At 36.7% G+C, this 22,382-nt stretch overlaps 1 protein-coding gene across 1 annotated transcript in view; it reads right to left on the reverse strand.

Annotated features, from left to right (window-relative positions):
• Nucleotides 1-22,382, reverse strand: part of GLRB (glycine receptor beta) — a 94,834-nt gene that overhangs the window by 15,567 nt on the left and 56,885 nt on the right. The window contains exons 5-8 of the mRNA XM_027956337.3: nucleotides 19,630-19,859; nucleotides 19,439-19,521; nucleotides 17,318-17,458; nucleotides 9,678-9,830 (exon numbers count right to left, since the gene is read on the reverse strand). Of these exons, the coding sequence (XP_027812138.1) occupies nucleotides 9,678-9,830; nucleotides 17,318-17,458; nucleotides 19,439-19,521; nucleotides 19,630-19,859 (607 nt within the window). The remainder of the gene's footprint in view (nucleotides 1-9,677; nucleotides 9,831-17,317; nucleotides 17,459-19,438; nucleotides 19,522-19,629; nucleotides 19,860-22,382) is intronic.

A 22,382-nucleotide genomic window follows, 5' to 3' on the forward strand; every position in this document is an offset into this window, starting at 1 on the left:
ATCCTGGATTATTTCAGGGAAAACAAATGATTCTAGTTTTTTAAGGAAAGAATGAAATCTTCCTATATGTTTTATTAACTTTTGTGGGATGCTAACTGTTTGTGTATCAATTTAAGACAAATAAGTATAAAATCCCAAAGGAGAATAGCAATAATTCACCTCCCTCTTTCTCTCCCCTCCTGCCACACTCCTAAGCTTCCCCCGGGTCTTCCTTCCTCGGCATTTTCAGAAGAGGGGCTGGGAAGCCTGACTTGCTGGGAAAATCACCACCACATACTGGGCTGAAGCCTCAGGGAAAGTCAAGGAAGCCTCACTCTAAGTCAAGCAGGAGCAAGTTTTACCTCGGCTCTGAGAGTGAATTTCAATTATGGGGCTATGTGCACCTTTTTCTTCCTAGATGTGACCACTTCTGAGAGCTAGTGAATATATTACCCTAATGATGAAAGATGTACTTGGCTGTCTTTGCTCTTGCACTGGGAATACAGTAAGTATTATACTAGGATCAATAATCAGCTAAAACATTGAAAAATATATATTCCATCAGTTGCGTCATTTCAGAGGCTTCTGCGAGGTGTAGAGATTTTTTATATTGAAGAAGAGCTAAGAGACTCTCCCAGAAAGAGAGACTTTTTGTAAAATATAACTTCTGCAGATAGAAACAATATTAAGTATATACATATACATATACAACAATATTACATATATACATGTATATAATAATATTACATATATATTTAGGCTTGCTAAACATCTCATTTGCTATTATAGTAACTATCCTTCATCCTGATGAAAATTATGTAACAGCACTATATTTTAAAAGTAAACATAAGTTTTAATGTTTTCTAACCTGGAAGTGAAAAGTAGCATAAAAATCCCAGATCTTCTCAATCATTGCCCTAACCTCAGTTAATTATACTTATGGGCACTCATTTGGTAAGTCATTTTTCCAAATCATTTTTTCTTAAGTTTTAATCAAATGTTATGTCAACTTAAGTAAAAAGGGGCCTTGAGATAGACTATACTGACAATTCTGTATTTTCATAGCATTTCATTCTTATCAATAACAGAATGTATCACATTGTAGCAAGTTTCGTAGCATACCTTAACCTTTATCTTGACATATTAGCAACCTTATGAATGAAATGGAGAATAGTGCCAGATTATAGAAGGTCTTGAAAGTCCTAGTGTGGATCTCTAATTGTATTTGGTAGAGAAATGATATTATCAAAAGAATGTTTCAGTAATGCCCCTCTAGTAGGGATATAGAAATAGACTAAGAAAGAGAAAACAGGAGATGCAGAAACAAAGAATAACAAAATGAATGATAGGATTGATGTAGAAAAAGAGATTTTGGAGGAAACATTTTTTAAAACTTGGTTACTGATTAAAGAAAGAAGGTAGACTGAGGCAAATCTCTGCACAAAACGACTGGGGAAGCATGAAATACATAATAGGAGTAGGAGGCCATAGAAAAGATATGACTTTGAAAGGAAAATACCTAGTTAGGTCAGAGAAGGGTCTAGAAACAAAAAACTGGTAACCACCACTCAGCACCGGGCACCTGGGAACTTGTGAAAGGACAAACTGGTCAGTCAGTATCATTCAGGGGCGTCATGGTGAAAACGGGAGGGACTCAGGAAGGGATGCTCGGGCGTCAGAAACGGGATCAAAGGAGCAGAGAAGAGTTAGGAGGAATAGAATATTAATGGACATTTGAGAGGTATTTAAAGTCCCAGGTGTTAAGTTAATAAAAACCATGGTGGCCAGTTCCACTAAGATTTGTATCATTTTGAAAAGCAGGAATGGAAATGGAGATGAATTGAGGGGCATGACTGTGTACCTTGTTTACAGGAAATCATTAAAATAGGAAACGTCCATTTGCTCTTTTATCCTAAAATAAGAAATTTGAGAAAACAATATTTCTCTAGACAAATAATTCAGTATTTTCTTAAGACAGCTGTCAGATGGGACTACTTCACTTCTAACTAACCCATAGTGAAATTTTGCCTGAATTTTACTATATTATGAACCAATAAAAAGAAACGTGAAGCCCATCATTCATACAAATGTGGATTTTTATAATTTTAATATTGTATTCTTAATAAAATACCCCTATTTAATGGAGCATCTCTCTAACAAATGTCAGGACTTCTTGGTTTAATATTTCTAAAAATGTTTAAAATATATAGTCCTTATTTGTCATTTGTTAATTTTCTCTCCCTAGTGCGAAATGGCAACCCACTCCAGTGTTCTTGCCTGGAGAATCCCAGGGATGGGGGAGCCTGGTGGGCTGCCGTCTATGGGGTCGCACAGAGTCGGACCCGACCGAAGCGACAGCAGCATCAGCAGCAGTGCCAAAACAAATCAAGTCTAGTCTTCAAATCAGGGAATATGCCATAACATTTATATCAATTCTGATAAATAGATGTGGAGGTCTACATATATTAAATGTTATGGCTGACAAATAATATAAATTGAAGCAATAATAAATTACATGAAGAATTGACTTGGACAAAACATTTATAAAGAATTCAGAGTGAAGAGAAAGTTGTTTAGCTCATCAGTATAAAGAAAATATTATAGTGATAAAATCCTTACAGGACCACTATTTTATAGTGAACTCTGATTGACTGCGGGATGTCCAGAGAGTTCTCATTTGGCCAATCTCAGAGGAAACATCTGTAGGATGATTCTTTAATAGCACGTATGCTAGGAATGCACTTAATTAAAGAGAAATACCCAAAACTAGAAGACCAAAAAAGGAAAAGAAGAAAAAAAGGAAAAGTGTGAAAAATGGAAAGGAAAAGAAAGGGAGTTCTATTCACAACAAACAGAACCAACAGAGCGCATTTAGGAGAAATTGTGCATAGCAGCTACTATCTAAACCTAAAATCTTTTTTATCCCACACTGAAATGAATTACAATACTCTCTAAATTCCTATGTATGTAGTTGTTATTAATAACATGAAAATTCATTTAGAAATACTGCTAAATTATTATATCAGCATATTATCATTTCATATCACTCTAACCAGAGGACAGTTAAAAACAAAACTACAGTTGCTACCATGTGCAAATCCAAAAATACTTTTGAAGTTTTTGAAGGAGTTTCTTACAATCGAAAAGATCTTGAACCATGCTCCAGATGATAAGAAAAGACTATAAGAATCCAGAAAGGTACTATATGTGGCCTGCTAGAGATCTGAATTGTGACCTGAGTTACTCATCTTTTTACATTTATGATTGAAAATTATTTGTTTTTAAAAATCCTTTTTTAGCAGCAACGAAAGCATTTTATCTACCAGGGGAAAAAAATGTTAAAGCTTACTTAGAGTAAGAAGTATAAGACATTCCTGCGACAATCACTTTTACAGTTAAAGAAATAGCTAAAGACAAAGCCTACGTAAAATTCACAGAAGCTTTGATTTTTGTTAACAGTGAAGAATGTAAATCCAAAAGACAGGAAGAAAAATAAAGCTAGAATACAAAACCAATCCTTTTTTAAAAAAGCAAAATGAATCTAGGGTAAATGATACATGTTTTTCTCCTAAATTTTGAAAAATAATACGAGCCATCCTAGGAAAAGATTGGAAAATTAATTTTGTAATCTTTTGAAACAATGTAGGGAAAAAATAGAGAAAGGAAATATACACTGGTGCAAAACAGCCATATTGACAGGATATCCTGAAATTTAATCTAAGTCAGTAACATGATTTCATTTTTCTTTTTGGGTAAAATTATAAATATGTGTAAGTCTAACATCAGAGCTTCAAAAAACCTGAAGCATAATTCCATAATTAGAGTTGGAGATTTTAACAATACCCTCATCAATAACTATGACCTAGACAAAAGACAGGAAAGATTTTAAAAGTACTATCAACTAACTTGACTGCATTCTTATTTATGAATACCACACCAACAATGACAAACAAGCACTGCAAGTGTACCTGGGATGATGCTAGGAAACATATGCTAGGCTGGGCCATTAAAAAGGCTCAGTAAACATAAAAGTATTGAAACCATAAAGTTTGTTCCCTGATAAAACTAAAAACAAATTGTATTCAAGTACTTATGAAAATCCTAAATATTTGGAAACCAAACTACACATATCTAAAAACTCCATGGGCCCAATAAGAAATCATAATGTACATAAGAAAAAAAAATTTAATGAAAGAAGGTAAAAATATATCAACATTTGTGCACTTCAGCTAAAGGAGGGCTTATAAAGGAAATTTGTAACTTTAAGTGCTAAAATTAAACAAGAAAAAAGACCTAAAATGAACTGAGTTTCTACTTTAAGCATCAAAAAAAAAGATCAAATAAAATCCATTAGAATCTAAAGGAGAGTAGGTGTATATTTCTGTATGGCTGTTCACTTTGCTGTGCAGCAGACACTAACACAACGCTATGAATCAACTATGCTCCAATAAAAATTATTGCTCGTAACAAATTAATTTAAAAAAATTAAAAATCTAAACTAAGTGAAAAGAAAGAATAAAGAGCTAAAATCAATGAAAAAGAAGAATAAATAGAAAAAATGAATGAAATCAAAGCTGATGTTTTGAAAATACCAAGAAAATGGAATAAGACTTTAGCTAGAGCAGTAAAAAAAAAACAAAACAAAACAAAAAAAAAAAACTCACCAGTTAACAATATCAGGAATATATAGGCATGAACATATTGCTACAGCTAGACATTAAAAGGAAAAATCAATATTATAAACATGTTTGTGCTAATAATTTTTTCCAACTCATCTATCATCTAGGAATCAATTGGCAAAATTCATCAAATAAAGGGAAACAACATAAACATTTAAACATACACAGAGAAAGCAACTGGCAAAATTTAACAGTCATGATCAGTTCAGTTCAGTTTAGTCACTCAGTTGTGTCTGACTCTTTGCAAGTTGGAATAGAGAGCTGGTATTATATGCAACAGTGAATGCTTCAACTATTGCTACCCAGGGTCAGGAATAAACATCTCTCACAATTCTATTCAACATTGTGCTAGAGACACCACAAGAAGACACAAAAGTTAAGTGTTTGGGAAGTATGTGACAGAGGAGTATATAAAACAAGCAAAATGGTATCATTACATTGATAAACACTATTTTAGAAAAGTAAGACATACTTTCCCCATAAAATGAAGAAATCTCATTTCTAGGTGTTTATCCAAAAGTAATGAAAACATATGCCCTCACAGAGGCTTGCACATAATTATTCCTAGCATCATTTGTAATACTCCCAAACTGGAAACAACCCAAATCTCCAACAACTGTTTAACAGGAAAGCCTGCTGTTGAAGTGGAGCAGGACCCTATGGTCTTTGTCCCTCATGTCTTCTGTCTGCCTTCTGTCTGTGGAAAAACTTAAGCCAAGGAATGAGTTTAATCAGAGAAGTGAGAAAATGCAGCAACGAAAGAAAACAAAGGACACCAAATAATAATAGTTTAGTCGTTAAGCATAATCAAAAACCTTTGGCTTCCCTAGTGGCTCAGTGGTAAAGAAACCTCCTACAAGACAAGAGACTCAGGAGATGTAGGTTCTATCCCTGAGTTGGGGAGATCCCCTGGAGGAGGAAATGGCAACCCGTTCCAGTACTCTTGCTGGAAAAATCCCGTAAACAGAGGAGCCTGGTGGGCTACAGTACATGTGGTCACAAAGAGTCAGACATGACTAAGCATGTGTGCATGCATGCACAAGAATCTTTAGTTCCTTCTCAGAAGCTAGAGATAATATTCTGAGTCATAGCTTGTGAGCCGTTATGGAGATGTTGAAACCCCCACCAGGTGGAGAAGTTAACTACATGATTACCGGACTGTAGCCGTGACATGTACACTTAGCTTAGTCCTGTCTGACTCTTTGTGACACGACTCCATGGACTGCAGCCCGCCAGCTCCTCTATCCATAGGATTTTCCAGGCAAGAATACTGGAGTGGGTAGCCATTTCCTTCTCCAGGGATCAAACCCAGGTCTCCTGCATTGCAGGTGGATTCTTTATCGTCTGAGTCACCAGGGAAGCCCAGCTATGACATATGCTACCAACATATTGACTGATCCCAGTTTAAATTTATGATCATTGACCTCAAGAAGTCCAGGATCCTACCAGGTAGTCAGGGTGTATTTCCTCTGTTCCTTTACTACTTTCTCTCTCCCTTCAAACCCACAACACTCTCTCATACCACACCTGCAACTCATGATTTTTCTTACTACTTTATTAAGAAACCAAACTCAGTGACAAGCCCCATGACCACATTTGTCCACGTTCTCTTTGCCCACTTGCTCTGCCCTCTCTCGTGATCCTACAGACCAGGGTCAGTCATCTCAATGCACAGGGCAAATGTAACTCACCACTTATTTCTATAAATCAAGTTTTATTGGGATACATCCTCATTTCTTCAGCTATGTATTGTCTAAGGCTGCTTTAGCACTATGACAGAAGATTTGGGGGGTCTCAACAGAAACCTAAAATGTTTACTCTCCAGTCTGTTACAGAAGGAGTTTGCCGACCCCAGGGAAAAACTGACTTTGATCTAGCAAAGGCCAGTCTCTCCCTTCCCTACCACTCATCCTCCCTCACTACTGCTGCATTTCTTCCATTGCTGTTTTTCCTTTCCTACTGATTATTTTCCACCGAAAATAACCATGCACTGATAGTCTGCCTTAAAAAAAAACAAAACCAAGAAACCTTCTTGACTCCCATTCCCACCCCTACCATTTACCCATCTTCTTTTACTTTTGGCACCTAATCGTGTCCAATGAGTTGTTCACACTGCCCATCTCCAGGTCCCCCTCCTATGCTCTCCTGAAGTCACTCCCACCAGGCTTTCTCCTTCTCCTCACTCCATGGACACTCTTTGTCCTGCACGCCAGCGACTCCCCAGGCTGCTAAAGCCAAGGGCAATCTTTAGCCCTGGCCTTGACCTACAGGCACTGACTGGTCACTCTCCTTCCCTGAAAACACATAATTATCCACTTGGCAGGATTCTAGGAAACCACATCACATGGGTTGTTCCTCATCTTCTCAATCTCAAGGATTTAGCCCTGAGACTCCGCTACCTCCATTCCACTCATCCCTCTAAATACCATCTAAATCCTGAGAAATCTCAAATTCATTACTCCAATTTTGTTTTCTCCAAGACACCCTAGACTTGTACAGCCTACTGCCTACCTGCTATCTCCACCTAACAGATATCTCAAAGTCAGTGCATCCAGAACCTCCCCACATTCTCAAAACTACTCTACCGGAAGCTTTACTCACCTCTGTTAATGGCAATTTCATCTCTTAAGTTTATTCTACTTTCTTAAATCCCACATGCAACACATCTACAAATCTCTCTCTACCACATCCATCATCGAATATTCATAAATACCTCCACTAACACTTCCTGGCTCACACCAGAGATTATTTCAGGCTTCCTACCTGCTGTCCTTGCTTCTATTTTTGCCGCTTGCTACCTTTCAGCCTATTCTAAACAAAGGAGTAAAGAGAAACAGTTACAGTTTCAGTCAGATCATACTCAAAAGCCCTCAGGGCCTTCACATTTCACTCTGAATAAAAGCCAAAGTCACCAGAATTCCTTACGAAATGTTCCATAGCCCATCTCTCACCACTGTTAATTTTCTGATCTCATCTACTGATTCCCCCTTCTCTCACTGGACTCCTTAGTGTCCTAGAGAGGCTTCTGCCTCAAGGATGTTGCCCTGATCACTGACCAGTCACACTCCCTTCCTAGAAATCCACAGTGGTCCACTCACTCCCCTCCTTCCTGCTCTTCCCAACATCACTTTCTCATTGAGGCAATTCTCCACAAGCAGGCTGCTGCCCTCAACTTTCCATTCTGTGTCTCCATCTTACATATTATTTGTTGTACTTATTTGGTGTCTCTTTCTTCCCAAGAGAGCATAAATTAACTGAGGCTGAGTTGCGCTTTTTAAAATCTATTTTATAAACTATTTATTCACTACGTACTCTTTAACCACAACCCCATCATTTTGCATAGTACCTAGCCCATAGTCAGTACTCCATAGGTATCTCCTGAATAAACCAGAATGTGTCTAAGTGCTTTGTAAAGTAATATGTAAATGAGGCACATTATGAACTCATGAATGGGCTTAACATTCACTTTTTTTCCCAAACTTCCAAAAGTCCCTGCAGTACTTTTCCATCCCTGTTGATGTCCAAGAGTATGTTCATAGAGGCTGGATCTGATGGCTAGTTGTTACAACTGGTAGGCACAGAGCTGGAATTCAGACCTGGTTTGATTCTAGAGATTGATATTTAACCATTAACTTCTTTCTGAGTAGTGTGTCTGCTGGATGCTAAGTGATAGCTCAAGAATTTTATAATCAGAAGTCCTATAAGAGATGAAGGTTTACAGAGAGTTTCCTCCAAAAACAAGTCAGACATTGGGATGTCTCCACAGCATCCTTGGAAGGCTGATATTTCCATTTATATCACTGCATGAGAGTAAGAGAACTCTTAGCAATTTAAGGGAAAAGCATGATATTTTTGACAAGCACAAGACTTTAAATCAAGTTTTGAGGTGTTTTAGTCCCAGTACAATATCTACAAAGTTAATTCTACTTTCCTACAGGATTAATCTATCAATTGTATTGTCTTCATTAGAGATACACAACTCTTAGGATGAAATTTCTCACTTTTTTTGCTTATTAAGATATAGATCTGGTCTCTGTGGTTTTCATTAGAGAAAAATCACCAAATTTCTTATCTGGATAAAATTGTCATTTTCATTGGCTCTTTCCTGATTTCTTATTCTTTAATATCTGTATTTCATTTAATTCCTCCAGTAAGTCAGGAGGAAGGCTTGCACAAGGCCTTTTTGATGATAGAAAAAAAAAAATGCAGAAACTAATCAGGTTGCTGAGAGGTCAGATATTTCATAGACTTACCTATATAATCCATGTGATGTTCAGAAAACACACACACATACACATGAGCGAAAAATTTTAAAACTCTCCACGCAATCAAAATGTGTTGTTACGATGCTCTTACTTTGAAATTTATTCACTTTACCCAGAATAAGACTCTCAATTATTTTCCCAAACAGAGACTATTTAAGCCTTAATACAGATATAATTTCCAACTCTGGCAATTGGTGTTTCTATGTCACAGAGCATTAAAAATAACAAACAGGCTTGATATATATCTATAGGATTGCCAGATTCTATTTTCTCTAGCTCTCCTGATGGTACCCACACAATAATTAGTGTTCAGGAAAATGATGCCAAGTTATTTTTAAAATGATAAATGTTATTACACATTTCCTGATGAAAAGTATGAGATAGTATATAAAATGATTTAGAAAGATTTCGACCCAAATAGTCATTCATTTTCAAGCTTGGCACTACTGGGGATTTTAGGCTTCCATTATCCATGAAAATCGCTTATTAATAATTATTTCATGAGCATCAATTTAGGATGGATTAACTGCTTAAAGTACCCCAAGGACACAAAAATAGAAAACTTGGTTTAATTATAGAATGCATAAACAGAGTGAAAATCTAGTTCAATGTCAAGGATTGGAGAAAGTCTGAGGAAGTTACAAACCATTCCAAGACTCATTGTTTCTAAATGATTTAGTATAAATTCAAAATTATGCAGTCACTTCTATAAAGACGCAAGCACACTCCTGACCCCCCGAGAGAGACACTTTACCCAGGGGCACTCTGGCAGCACTGGCATCGGGGTTGATCCAGAAGGAAAGCCAGGAAAGAACCACGATGAGCAGGGTCGGGGCATAGACGCCCATCATGTAGAAGCCCACCTGCCTCCTCAGGGTGAAGATGACTTCCACGCATGTGTAGTACCCTGCCAGACACAGAGGCAGATAGGAGTGAGGTTCCTGACACATCCGACTGCAAAATGAGTGTGCACATAAATTAGGAGTCATTTCTGCTCGAGGCAATTTCACAAAGTGACCTCCACCAAAAATGGAGTATTTTTTTTCTGTAGATATACATCATTTATGTGATCTAAGAGGATGGAATTATGGGACCTGTTTCACCCAACCTTTCGCAACTTCATTCTGAGAATGAGAAGCAGATATCCATGCTGCTCTGTGATACCCAGAATAGCAAATCGAAGCAGTGCAAGTCTACAAAGCAACACTCCTGGATTATGCATTGTCAACATAACTTTCAGCCCTGTGAACCACTTCTTATCTGGGAGGACTGGCCAACTACAGTAGCTCATATGCATCAGTTCAGTTCAGTCGCTCAGTCATGTCTGAATCTTTGCAACCCCATGAATCGCAGCACACCAGGCCTCCCTGTCCATCATCATCTCCCGGAGTTCACCCAGACTCACGTCCATTGAGTCCATGATGCCATCCAGCCATCTCATCCTTGGTTGTCCCCTTCTCCTCCTGCCCCCAGTCCCTCCCAGAATCAGAGTCTTTTCCAAAGAGTCAATGCTTCGCATGAGGTGGCCAAAGTACTGGAGTTTCAGCTTTAGCATCATTCCTTCCAAAGAAATCCCAGGCTGATCTCCTTCAGAATGGACTGGTTGGATCTCTTTGCAGTCCAAGGGACTCTCGAGAGTCTTCTCCAACACCACAGTTCAAAAGCATCAATTTTTCGGTGCTCAGCCTTCTTCACAGTCCAGCTCTCACATCCATACCTGACCACTGGAAAAAACCATAGCCTTGACTAGATGGACCTTAGTCGGCAAAGTAATGTCTCTCCTTTGAATATACTATTTAGGTTGGTCATAACTTTTCTTCCAAGGAGTAAGCGTCTTTTAATTTCATGGCTGCAATCACCATCTGCAGGGATTTTGGAGCCCCCAAAAATAAAGTCTGACACTGTTTCCATTGTTTCCCCATCTATTTCCCATGAAGTGATGGGACCAGATGCCATGATCTTCGTTTTCTGAATGTTTAGCTTTAAGCCAACTTTTTTGCTCTCCCCTTTCACTTTCATCAAGAGGCTTTTTAGCTCCTCTTCACTTTCTGCCATCAGGGTGGTGTCATCTGCATATCTGAGGTGATTGATATTTCTCCCAGCAATCTTGATTCCAGCTTGTGTTTCTTCCAGCCCAGCGTTTCTCATGATGTACTCTGCATAGAAGTTAAATAAGCAGGGTGACAATATACAGCCTTGACGTATTCCTTTTCCTATTTGGAACCAGTCTGTTGGTCCATGTCTAGTTCTAACTGTTGCTTCCTGACCTGCATACAGATTTCTCAAGAGGCAGGTCAGGTGGTCTGGTATTCCCATCTCTTTCAGAATTGTCCACAGTTTATTGTGATCCACACAGTCATAAGGCTTTGGCATAGTCAATAAAGCAGAAATAGAAGTTTTTCTGGAACTCTCTTGCTTTTTCCATGATCCAGAGGATGTTGGCAATTTGATCTCTGGTTCCTCTGCCTTTTCTAAAACCAGCTTGAACACCAGGGAGTTCATGGCTCATGTACTGCTGAAGCCTGGCTTGGAGAATTTTGAGCATTACTTTACTAGCGTGTGAGATGAGTGCAATTGTGCGGTAGTTTGAGCATTCTCTGGCATTGCCTTTCTTTGGGATTGGAATGAAAACTGACCTTTTCCAGTCCTGTGGCCACTGCTGAGTTTTCCAAATTTGCTGGCATATTGAGTGCAGCACTTTCACAGCATCATCTTTCAGGATTTGAAACAGCTCCACTGGAATTCCATCACCTCCACTAGCTTTGTTCATAGTGATGCTTTCTAAGGCACACTTGACTTCACTTTCCAGGATGTCTGGCTCTAGATTAGTGATCACATCATCATGATTATCTGGATCATGAAGATCTTTTTCGTACAGTTCTTCTGTGTATTCTTGCCACCTCTTCTTAATATCTTCTGCTTCTATTAGGTCCATACCATTTCTGCCCTTTATCGAGCCCACCTTTGCATGAAATGTTCCCTTGGTATCTCTAATTTTCTTAAAGAGATCTCTAGTCTTTCCCATTCTGTTGTTTTCCTCTATTTGCACTGATCGCTGAAGAAGGCTTTCTTATCTCTTCTTGCTATTCTTTGGAACTCTGCATTCAGATGCTTACATCTTTCCTTTGCTCATATGCATATTTATACCTTAACCCTGAAGACAGTGTTAGAAGTAAACATTAGCAAGGATAAGAAATGAATGTCCCCAGTCCACGGAGATGAAAGGTGACAGACAGCAGACATCTGATCTCTCTCCCCAGCCTCCCCTGGCTCCACTCCAGGACCTGGAATGTTCCCTAATTGAGGGAAAGGATTTCACTTTCACAGACATAGACTAAAGCAGACAGCACTTTACAACATCATTCTAGAGCTACCATGATATCAACTAGTCTCCCAAATTAATCACAAATTATGGCCAGCCTCATAACAACCTTTGCTGACTGGAGAAAGAAAATAAGTGACGCAAATATTCTCACAGCACTGGCATAGAAGAGACATTTCCAGATGTCTGAGATGATTTCTTTTAATGCTTACTTTAGATAAAAATGTCATTTCCCATTCAATAAAAGGAAGGTTATGTATGAACTTCAAACAGTTAAAATATTCTCAGCTGTGCTCAGCTTAAACTGTACAAAATTATTTTCAAATGTCAAAACAAATGAATGAACAGTGAATAAATAAAATAATTATGGGGCAATAGGCAATATTACTTTTTACTATGCTTTAGTTTTAAAAGTTGCATTTATCTCTTTTTGCTAGTTGGGAAGAAGACATATACTTCAGATGCTAGAATAGTTGTCATGTCATTTTTATTCGTTAGTAGTATCTAGATTAGTAATGGCACACAATCCACATCTTAAAAACTGCTGAATAAAAGAATGGCTATTCTTATCCTTTTATCAAATAGCTTAGATTAGAAATCCATCCGTTTCCTAATGTGAATTATAATGATTGATACCTCAGAGAGATTAGAAAGATATTAGGGCTAATACATAACAAATATAAAGAGCTGATTTGAACTGAAGTAAATTCTAATTATGCCAAATGTTTCCATATTTTATCAAAAAAAGCAATGCACAGTGTTTGTCTTTTTTAAATTTTAATTTCACTGAAAGTGAAAGTGTTGGCTGCTCAGTGTGTTCAACTCTTTGCGACCCCATGGACTGTAACCTGCCAGGCTCCTCTGTCCATGCAATCATCCAGGCAAAAATACTGGAGTGGGTTGCCATTCCCTTTAATTTCATTAAAACTAAGCAATTTGTGAAAATCGTGCACAGGTTCTAAAAAGACATGAAAGGCAAACCGATGGAAACTTCCTCTCCTTTTTCAATGCCCATCTCTTATTTCAACCTCTTTCCTGGACAAATAAGAACAAAAGCTTCCAACTAACAATCATGTTCAAAATTCCCAAAAGTCATCTTTTACAAGTCTATTTGCTGTGATCAAGAAGGCCCACAGTGTTTTCTATGAGTGGTTCTGAAGTACCTTGCTTTGTAAGAGCATCACTTTTTCAAGGTAATTTCACATCCACCTAGTGCCTATGAAGTAGGAAAGGACACACATGTTTTTATTATGTATCTTTAGGAGCCTGGTTCCAAATAGGAAAAGGAGTATGTCAAGGCTGTATATTGTCACTCTGCTTATTTAACTTCTATGAAGAGTACATCATGAGAAACGCTGGACTGGAAGAAACACAAGCTGGAATCAAGATTGCCGGGAGAAATATCAATCACCTCGGATATGCAGATGACACCACTCTTATGGCAGAAAGTGAAGAGGAACTAAAAAGCCTGTTGATGAAAGTGAAAGAGGAGAGTGAAAAAGTTGGCTTAAAGCTCAACATTCAGAAAACGAAGATCATGGCATCTGGTCCCACCACTTCATGGGAAATAGATGGGAAAACAGTGGAAACAGTGTCAGACTTTATTTTGGGGGGGCTCCAAAATCACTGCAGATGGTGATTGCAGCCATGAAATTAAAAGACACTTCCTCCTTGGAAGAAAAGTTATGACCAACCTAGACAGCATATTGAAAAGCAGAGACATTACTTTGCCGACTAAGGTCCGTCTAGTCAAGGCTATGCTTTTACCTGTGGTCATGTATGGATGTGAGAATTGGACTGTGAAGAAAGCTGAGCACCAAAGAATTGATGCTTTTGAACTGTGGTGTTGGAGAAGACTCTTGAGAGTCCCTTGGACTGCAAGGAGATCCAACTAGTCCATTCTAAAGATCAGCCCTGGGTGTTCTTTGGATTGAATGATGCTAAAGCTCAAACTCCAGTACTTTGGCCACCTCATGCGAAAAGTTGACTTATTGGAAAAGACTCTGATGCTGGGAGGCATTGGAGGCAGGAGGAAAAGGGGACGACTGAGGATGAGATGGCTGGATGGCGTCACTGACTTGATGGACGTGAGTTTGAGTGAACTCCGGGAGATGGTGATGGACAGGGAGGCCTGGTGTGCTGCGATTCATGGGGTCACAAAGAGTCGGAGACGACTGAGCGACTGAACTGAACTGAGGAGCCTAGGTTGTCACAAATATCATAATTTTCTATACGAGTCTCACTTGTTCAAGGTAATTTCACATCCACCTAGTGCCTATGAAGTAGGGAAGGACACATATGTGTTTATATGTGTGCTCACATATGTGAGCAGCCAACAAAATACAGTCAAATGTATTTTGTATCCTATCCCCTCACATTTAGATGACAGCCTAGAAACTTAAGTCCTTCATCTGAAGGCAACCCCTGGGGGAACTTCCCAGGACTTGGATGCATTTGGCAGAGAAATACATGCTTGGATATAACAGTGATTTGTTCCATAAGCTTTTATCAGAAACATTTCTTGATCTTTTTTGATGTTTTCGTGGTACTGTTAAATTTATTAGAGGCAGGTGGGCAGCTAATTGATATAAATGTTCATTGGCGAATTCAATTTACTATTTCCTATGAGGCTTTATTTGATTATTATTCACTCAGGCTTCCAATGTAAGTATAGAAATTGAAGTTGGAATTACACTTGCATACCTGTATTTTTTTCCATCTGTGTAATTTCTATAACTACAAAACAGTAATTTTTAATAAAGTTAAAGTCAAATCATGATTTTTGGATGATTTTATACAAATTAAAGAAAATATTGGCCATCCTTTTTGTACATGCTGCCCACTGTCTTATCTACTATTCTACACTGTTAAGCATTCCATATATTTTGAATGTTCTATTTTTCTACATACATTTCTAAGTATTATCCAAACACTAAAATGTTTCTTATAGACCTACAATGATTCATATAAATGTTGATAAAGCATGTTTACTGAAATATAGTTTCAATTATTACTCTCTTAGCCATGAGTTTTTGTTATTTTCTGTAAATAATGAGATATAATTGACTCATTTACGATAAATCAAAAAATACCATACACAAAAATCTAGGAAAGATTTACTAATCATAAATCTTGAGTATTCCCCCAAATACTCTCCACCACAGCACACCCTAGTTCCTTCTTCAAAATAAAAGGGATTATATTTCATTTATTTGTTTGCCATTGGATCTATAAAAGAGCAGGGGTCTATCCTTTATTTTCTGCTGAATCCCTAAATGAAAACTTTTAAATGCAGAGCTTAAAGGTGAAAAAATGAATAACACCAGAGTTTTCAATGCTTTTACATAATTTTATACTACATAAAATTAGATATAAAATTACTAATTTTATTTTCATCTCTAGATGAAGTTTAAAACTTCAATAAAAGATATGTCAAGCTTCTCAAAACAATTTAGAGATTATTCATTTTAAAATGTGAAGCATATAATCTGGATGTGGGTAACTATTTTCCAAGTAAAATAACACTCACTGAACTCATAACATTCCTGTGAGGATTAAATTATGGAATTCCTACAAAGCACTTAAAACAATGCCTTACAGCAAGAACTCAAAAAGCCGTCTACTAAATGTGTTTCTATACAATAATCCTCCCAAAAATACCTCTCTCGGCTTTCAAGTTCATTTTTTCAGTTGATTTGTAAAAATCCCTAAAAACTGTAGTCAGGCTCTATAATCTGAGTGAGGAGCAGAGAGAGGAGAAAGAACACTGTGCCCAGGTCACAGCTGACAATGACTTGTCCTTGACATTCAGTAAGTCATTCGCCGTGTGTTTTAGTTATTTTATGTGTTCAATACAGGAGCTGGCTCAGAATGAGCGAAAAGATCATGTCCATATCCGACAATCATTGAAATCTATGATTTCTTCATTGAGTACACTGACGGTCAGATTTTTAAGAGCGCTCCTTTTTTCCAGTAAAAAAAATTGGCAATTCTTTCAGTAGTGTATTTGCTTATTTTGCTTCTTGTCCTAAAATACTATAAACTCTACAAGAGAAGGGACTCTTTATATATAAATGTTATATAATCTGTTAATTTATTTGAAGGTCAGTGATGACAGATGCTTAAACTAACTTTATTTCCGACCTGGCCTCTGTCATGTTTATTACAATGATGCAAATATGCAACTGTTCACGCTTCTATTCTAGTGTCAGATAGGAATGTTTTAAGTCATATCTTGTCCTTGCTCAGTGATGTCACAATGGCAGAATTTTAGTGGAAACATTTGATCTCTGTAAATTTTCCACAATCATACTATATATTTTTATTTTTGCAAAGTCAACATAAATGTTGCAAAATCTTAAACTTTAAGATTTTAACTATATTTAATATCTAACGTCCTCAATAACCTATAACTACCATAGGAGACACAAAGGTTTGAATACTAATCATATTATGAAGGTATTGATCAGTGAGTACTGCATTTTCACTTCTGCAAAGCTTGATGTAATTTAATGAATAAGATTAATTTGTTGAGATTTCACAATTGGCTGCTCCATAACCTAGGCTGAAAATATTATGTAGTGAATATCTACCAATGCCCAATTACCTCATGTGCTAATTATTTCCTGCAGAGTATACAGATGAATGCTTTTGAAAATCAAGAATATGCAGTCAACTAACATCAAAAAACTGCCCTAATGACAACAGATGACTATAAATGGGTTACAAGATTCACATCCATAATGTCTGGCCCTTCCCAAAGCAGAATTTCTTGGCAACATCTAAGAATATCACTGCCTGGAAAATAAAATATAAAATAAAATAAAAAAATAAAAATTTAAAACTCTTTTACTTGTAATTACATAAAGAAAAGCAGAACTATCTACTGAGTAAAAAAATGTTTAACTTTACTGAATGTAATTTTATGAAAGATTTAAATATATCAGTATGAACCATCTATAAATTTTGAACTTTTTAACTAGTTTTCTCTATTCTGTCCTTAGCATATACAGTATTGAAATAAATCTTTGGACTAGGACTTCATTTTGTTTAATTTAAAGGACATTACTTACCAGTGCCTTTATAGTATTTTGTGCAGTTACCATATTCAATATCTTCCTTTTTAATATCAAATTGAGGCAAGGCAATTTTTTCTAACTGGACAGGATCCCCCGACTGCCAGATAAATCTTAAGTCATCAGTTGTGTAACCAACTATAAACAAAAATAAACAAAATACTAGCTTGGGATATAACATTAACACTTTTTCAATATTGAAACATCCAAATATTAAATATAGAAATGGTAAAACAATAGGCCATTCTTACATGAAACTTCTGTGGATGACCTAGAAATGTAAAGAGGTAAAAATCTATGGCCACTAATGCAAGTATTCATACAAAAGTTACAGATAACTGGCTTAAGGAAATGACAAGCTAAAGTAATCGGCATATGGCAAATGGTTAAAATCCCAGGGTGTCAAAAATGGTAGTACATTTGTCTTTGTCAGAATTCTGAACTGTCATCAATAAAATAGTAAGAAATAAGTGATACTAGCTTCCTGAATGTAAACATTGACAAACCATGCCCATATGCTACCTGGAAATTTTTAGAGAAACTTAAGCACCAAAACAAATTTTCTGGAATAATTAACTACCAACTTCCTTAAAGGAGTTGCATGGCCTCAGAAAAACAGTACAATAGCTCCTCAGAGGGACATCACTCCATCACTAGTGCCTCTGGGGGCCCACACTGTGGGCTTAGGTAACCTGGCTATAATGCAAGGGCCCATGGGATTATGGTATGTAATAGCCTACCATTCAACTCTTACATGCCTGTATTTTTAAAAGCCATACTTTACTGTATACAGTAACAGAAGTGAATATATATACACATTTGAAATTTATACAAATATATACTGATACACAGACACACACATACAACACACACACAAAGTACATACATACACTTCCATCTGCAAAGTCTCAAATTATAGTCAGAAAGCAATAAATATTGCTCAAATTTAGGATCCAGCTTCAGTAAATTAAAAATAAATAGCAACAACAACAAATAACCACTAAGTAACTGTAAAGTGTATCATCAAGTACATACAATACATTTTATAAGGTTATTCTCTGTAGAAATAAGACACAGAATATGGGTATTCAGGCTGAAGACTCCTTACACGAGTGTTAGTTTTCCATGTTCTATTACCTACTTTTATTTTCACGTGACAAGATTCATAGCAATTTACCTTATTTTAGAGCTAATCCTTTTGGTGAAGACATATATCTTTCAGAAACTGAAAAATACATGATCACAGAAGCAAAGAAAATACAAAATCCAATTTTGTAAACAATATTTTTATAGATCCATAGAAAGTGAATGCCTGGTAAAATTTAGTTAATATTTTTTCAGGGTTTTCCAAATTTTTTTGCTGTGATAAATACAGTTTTAACATTAGAAAAGTTATTAGGACAGACATCATTTTCTCCTTTACATTGTCTATATTACTAATTCAGATCAAGATGGCAATTGGAATAAGTTAGAACTGTAAAACTACACCTAAACAACTTAACTGGAATTTAAAAAAAAAAACTAATAAAATGCCAAAACAAAATAGCAAAAAGATTATCTTAGTACAAATTATATAGTAAAACATAATTCTAATAAAATATAAAATATTTAAAATATAAAATTTATAATTTCCCTATATAAATTACTCTAATGCCTGAAGTGATCTGAAAGTCACTCAGTCATGTACGACTCTTTGGGACTCCATGGACTGTAGCCTGGCAGGCTCCTCTGTCCATGGAATTCTCCAGGCAAAGAAAACAGGAGTGAGTAGCCGTTCCTTTCTCCAGGGTATCTTCCAAATCCAGAGATCAAACCCAGGTCTCCCACATTGTAGGTGGATTCTTTACCTTCTGAGCTACCATTCTAATGCCTGAAATGAAGTGAAATGGAAGTCTCTCAGTCGTGACCGACTCTTTGCAACCCCTTGGACTATACAGTCCATGGAATTCTCCAGGCCAGAATACTGGAGTGGGTAGCCTTTTCCTTCTCCAATTCTAATACCTATTTACAATCAAAAGCATTAGTTTCAGCATTGTTATCTATCCTATTAGTAGCATGTATTGTCTCGAAATTTTAAGCATTTTATTCCTATAGTCACTTAGGGTCTCATTTACATACAGCTCTCAAGTTGCATCTTGCAACGCTGTGTATCCATGGGAAACAAGGTCAAGTCCAAAGGGCAGGAAAGAGTAATAGATAACCTGAAAGCAGAAGCAGAGGTCTTAGAACTCATTTAACACATGCCTCAGTGACACATTGATTTTTAAAGAAAAATATAAATCCACAAATATAAGCCATAAAAAGAGTACCTCATACTGACAAGGACATCTCCATCTCGAAAAATGAAGAGAAGGATGTTTTCCTGGGTGACATCATGAAAATTGGCACTTTTTTCATTTGCAAAAAATAAATCAGGTTTCCACAGACATTTGTACATTGTGGGGTCCACGGTCAGGGCATCTGAGCCCCGGAAATCACTAGGGAGCTTCAACCTGGGATCGTTCCATTTTTGCCTCAGGAAGATGTTGACTCTATAATCCTGGAAAAAAATATGCGTGCATGTGTGTGTTTACTGCTATTTTTAAGAACACGTTCAGCACCAGAATAAAAAGGGTTCAAAGATTAGCAGCACAAACATGCTTGCTTGTCTAACATCAACTAGGATCACAATAGCTCAGGTATCGTTTGTGTCTTTCTAATGACTCTACAGCTATCCTCTTAGCACTTGCAAGTTCAAATGCCATCACAGTACTTTACCAATAATTGCTTTACCCTAACACAAACACTAATTATACCAGGGGGTTAGTTGGTATTGCCATAAAAGCATATGGACTGCTAAATGTTACCATTATTCTTCCCCCCAAAGTAGGATAAATTTTAGTTAAAAATAAATAAGAAGCCAAGAGAAAATATTTCACTTGTCTTTTACTCAACAGCAAATTACGAAAATGATTTATATGTATATAAAACTACAAGGGTGGTGATGGAGGCATGAAGTGGGAGTTTGGGATTAGCAGACGCAAACTATTATATATAGAATGAATAAACAATAAGGGCCTACTGAACAGCACATGGGGAACTATATTAAATATCTAGTGATAAACCATAATGGAAAAGAATATGAGAAAAGACTATGCCTATGTATAACTGAATCACTTTGCTGTACAGCACAAATTAACAGTACAAGTCAACTATATTTCCATAAAAGTAAAATAAATAAAAATAAAACTATACGTAACACTGGATTATATATATATTTGAGAAAGAAAAGAAAAATTATCCTCAATAACTCATATAAGTAAATGATTAGAGAGGTATTCAAATAAGATTTGGATTATGCAAAAGAGTAAAAGTATGTACTAAAGTATGTACAAAATTTGCACATGTGATGCTATAGTCAACAATAGTAGAAAAAGGTTTGGAAATCCACTAAATAGCTGCTTACCTCAGTTTTTTGCCTCTCTCTAGAGTTTTAATTTTACGATTTTGTAAAAGTTGAATTATATCAAGACACAGAGATTCTAAGAAGATATGACCCTAGAAACATATTTAACACCTTAATACATTTATTTGCCAGTGAAATGGCATTCTGACACACATTGGCTTGTCAATATATAAACTCAAACTCAGCATTGTGGCATCATGCTCAGGTCTTTTTAAATTTTAGATGCTGAACTGAGAATACGCACAAAAATGTCCAAGGTGTAAACCACTTTGACTTAAGCATCCTTATTTTCAAGTATTCAAAATTCACAAAATATTACTTATCCATAACCTTTCGATATGATAAAAATGAAACAGATCATCATTTTCAAATCAAAATGTAAATATTTAAATAGGAAGAGATAATAGCTTATCTTTTATTAAATAATAAGATCTAATGTTACTATTAGAAGTGAGAAATAGCTCCACCCATCAACAGAAATTTGGGTTAAAGATTTACTGAGCATGGCCATGCCCATCAGAACAAGACCTAGTTTCCCCCTCAGTCAGTCTCTCCCATCAGGAAGCTTCCATAAGCCTCTATCCTTGTCCATCAGAGGGCAGACAGAATGAAAACCAAAATCTCAGAAAACTAACCAATCTAATCACATGGACCACAGCCTTGTCTAACTCAATGAAACTATTGAGCCATGCTGTGTAGGGCCACTCAAGATGGATGGGTCATGGTGGAGAGTTCTGAAAAATGTGGTCCACTAGAGAAGGGAATGGCAAACCATTTCAGCATTCCTGCCTTGAGAACCCCATGAACAGTATGAAAAGGCAAAAAGATAGGATACTGAAAGATGAACTGCCCAGGTCAGTAGGTGCCCAATATGCTACTGGAGATCAGTGGAGAAATAACTCCGGAAAGAATGAAGGGATGGAGCCAAAGCAAAAACAACACCCAGTTGTGGATGTGACTAGTGATGGAAGCAAGGTCTGATGCTGCATAGGAACCTGGAAAGTTAGGTCCATGAATAAAGGCAAATTGGAAGTGGTCAAACAGGAGATGGTAAGAGTGAACATCAACATTCTAGGAATCAGCGAACTAAAATGGACTGGAATGGAAGAAAAATAGCAAGACCATCTCCTATAAAAACAATTGCAAAAAAGCAAAATGGCTGTCTGAGGAGGCCTTACAAAATACCTGTGAAAAGAGGAGAAGCAAAAAGCAAAGGAGAAAAGGAAAGATATACCCATTTGAATGCAGAGTTTCAAAGAATAGTGAAGAGAGATAAGAAAGCCTTCCACAGTGATCAATGAAAAGAAATAGAGGAAAATAATAGAATAGGAAAGACTAGATTTCTTCAAGAAAATTAGAAACACCAAGGGAACATTTCATGCAAACATGGGCTCAATAAAGGACAGAAATGGTATGGACCTAACAGAACCAGAAGATATTAAAAAAGTTGGCAAGAATACACAGAACTATACAAAAAAGATCTTCAGACCCAGATAATCACAATAGTGTGATCACTCACCTAGAGCCAGATATCCTGGAATGTGAGGTCAAGTGGGCCTTAGGAAGTATCACTATGAACAAAGCTAGTGGAGGTGATGGAATTCCAGTTGAACTATT

The sequence above is a fragment of the Ovis aries genome, chromosome 17 (assembly GCF_016772045.2).
Source record: "Ovis aries strain OAR_USU_Benz2616 breed Rambouillet chromosome 17, ARS-UI_Ramb_v3.0, whole genome shotgun sequence".
Lineage (NCBI taxonomy): Eukaryota > Metazoa > Chordata > Mammalia > Artiodactyla > Bovidae > Ovis > Ovis aries.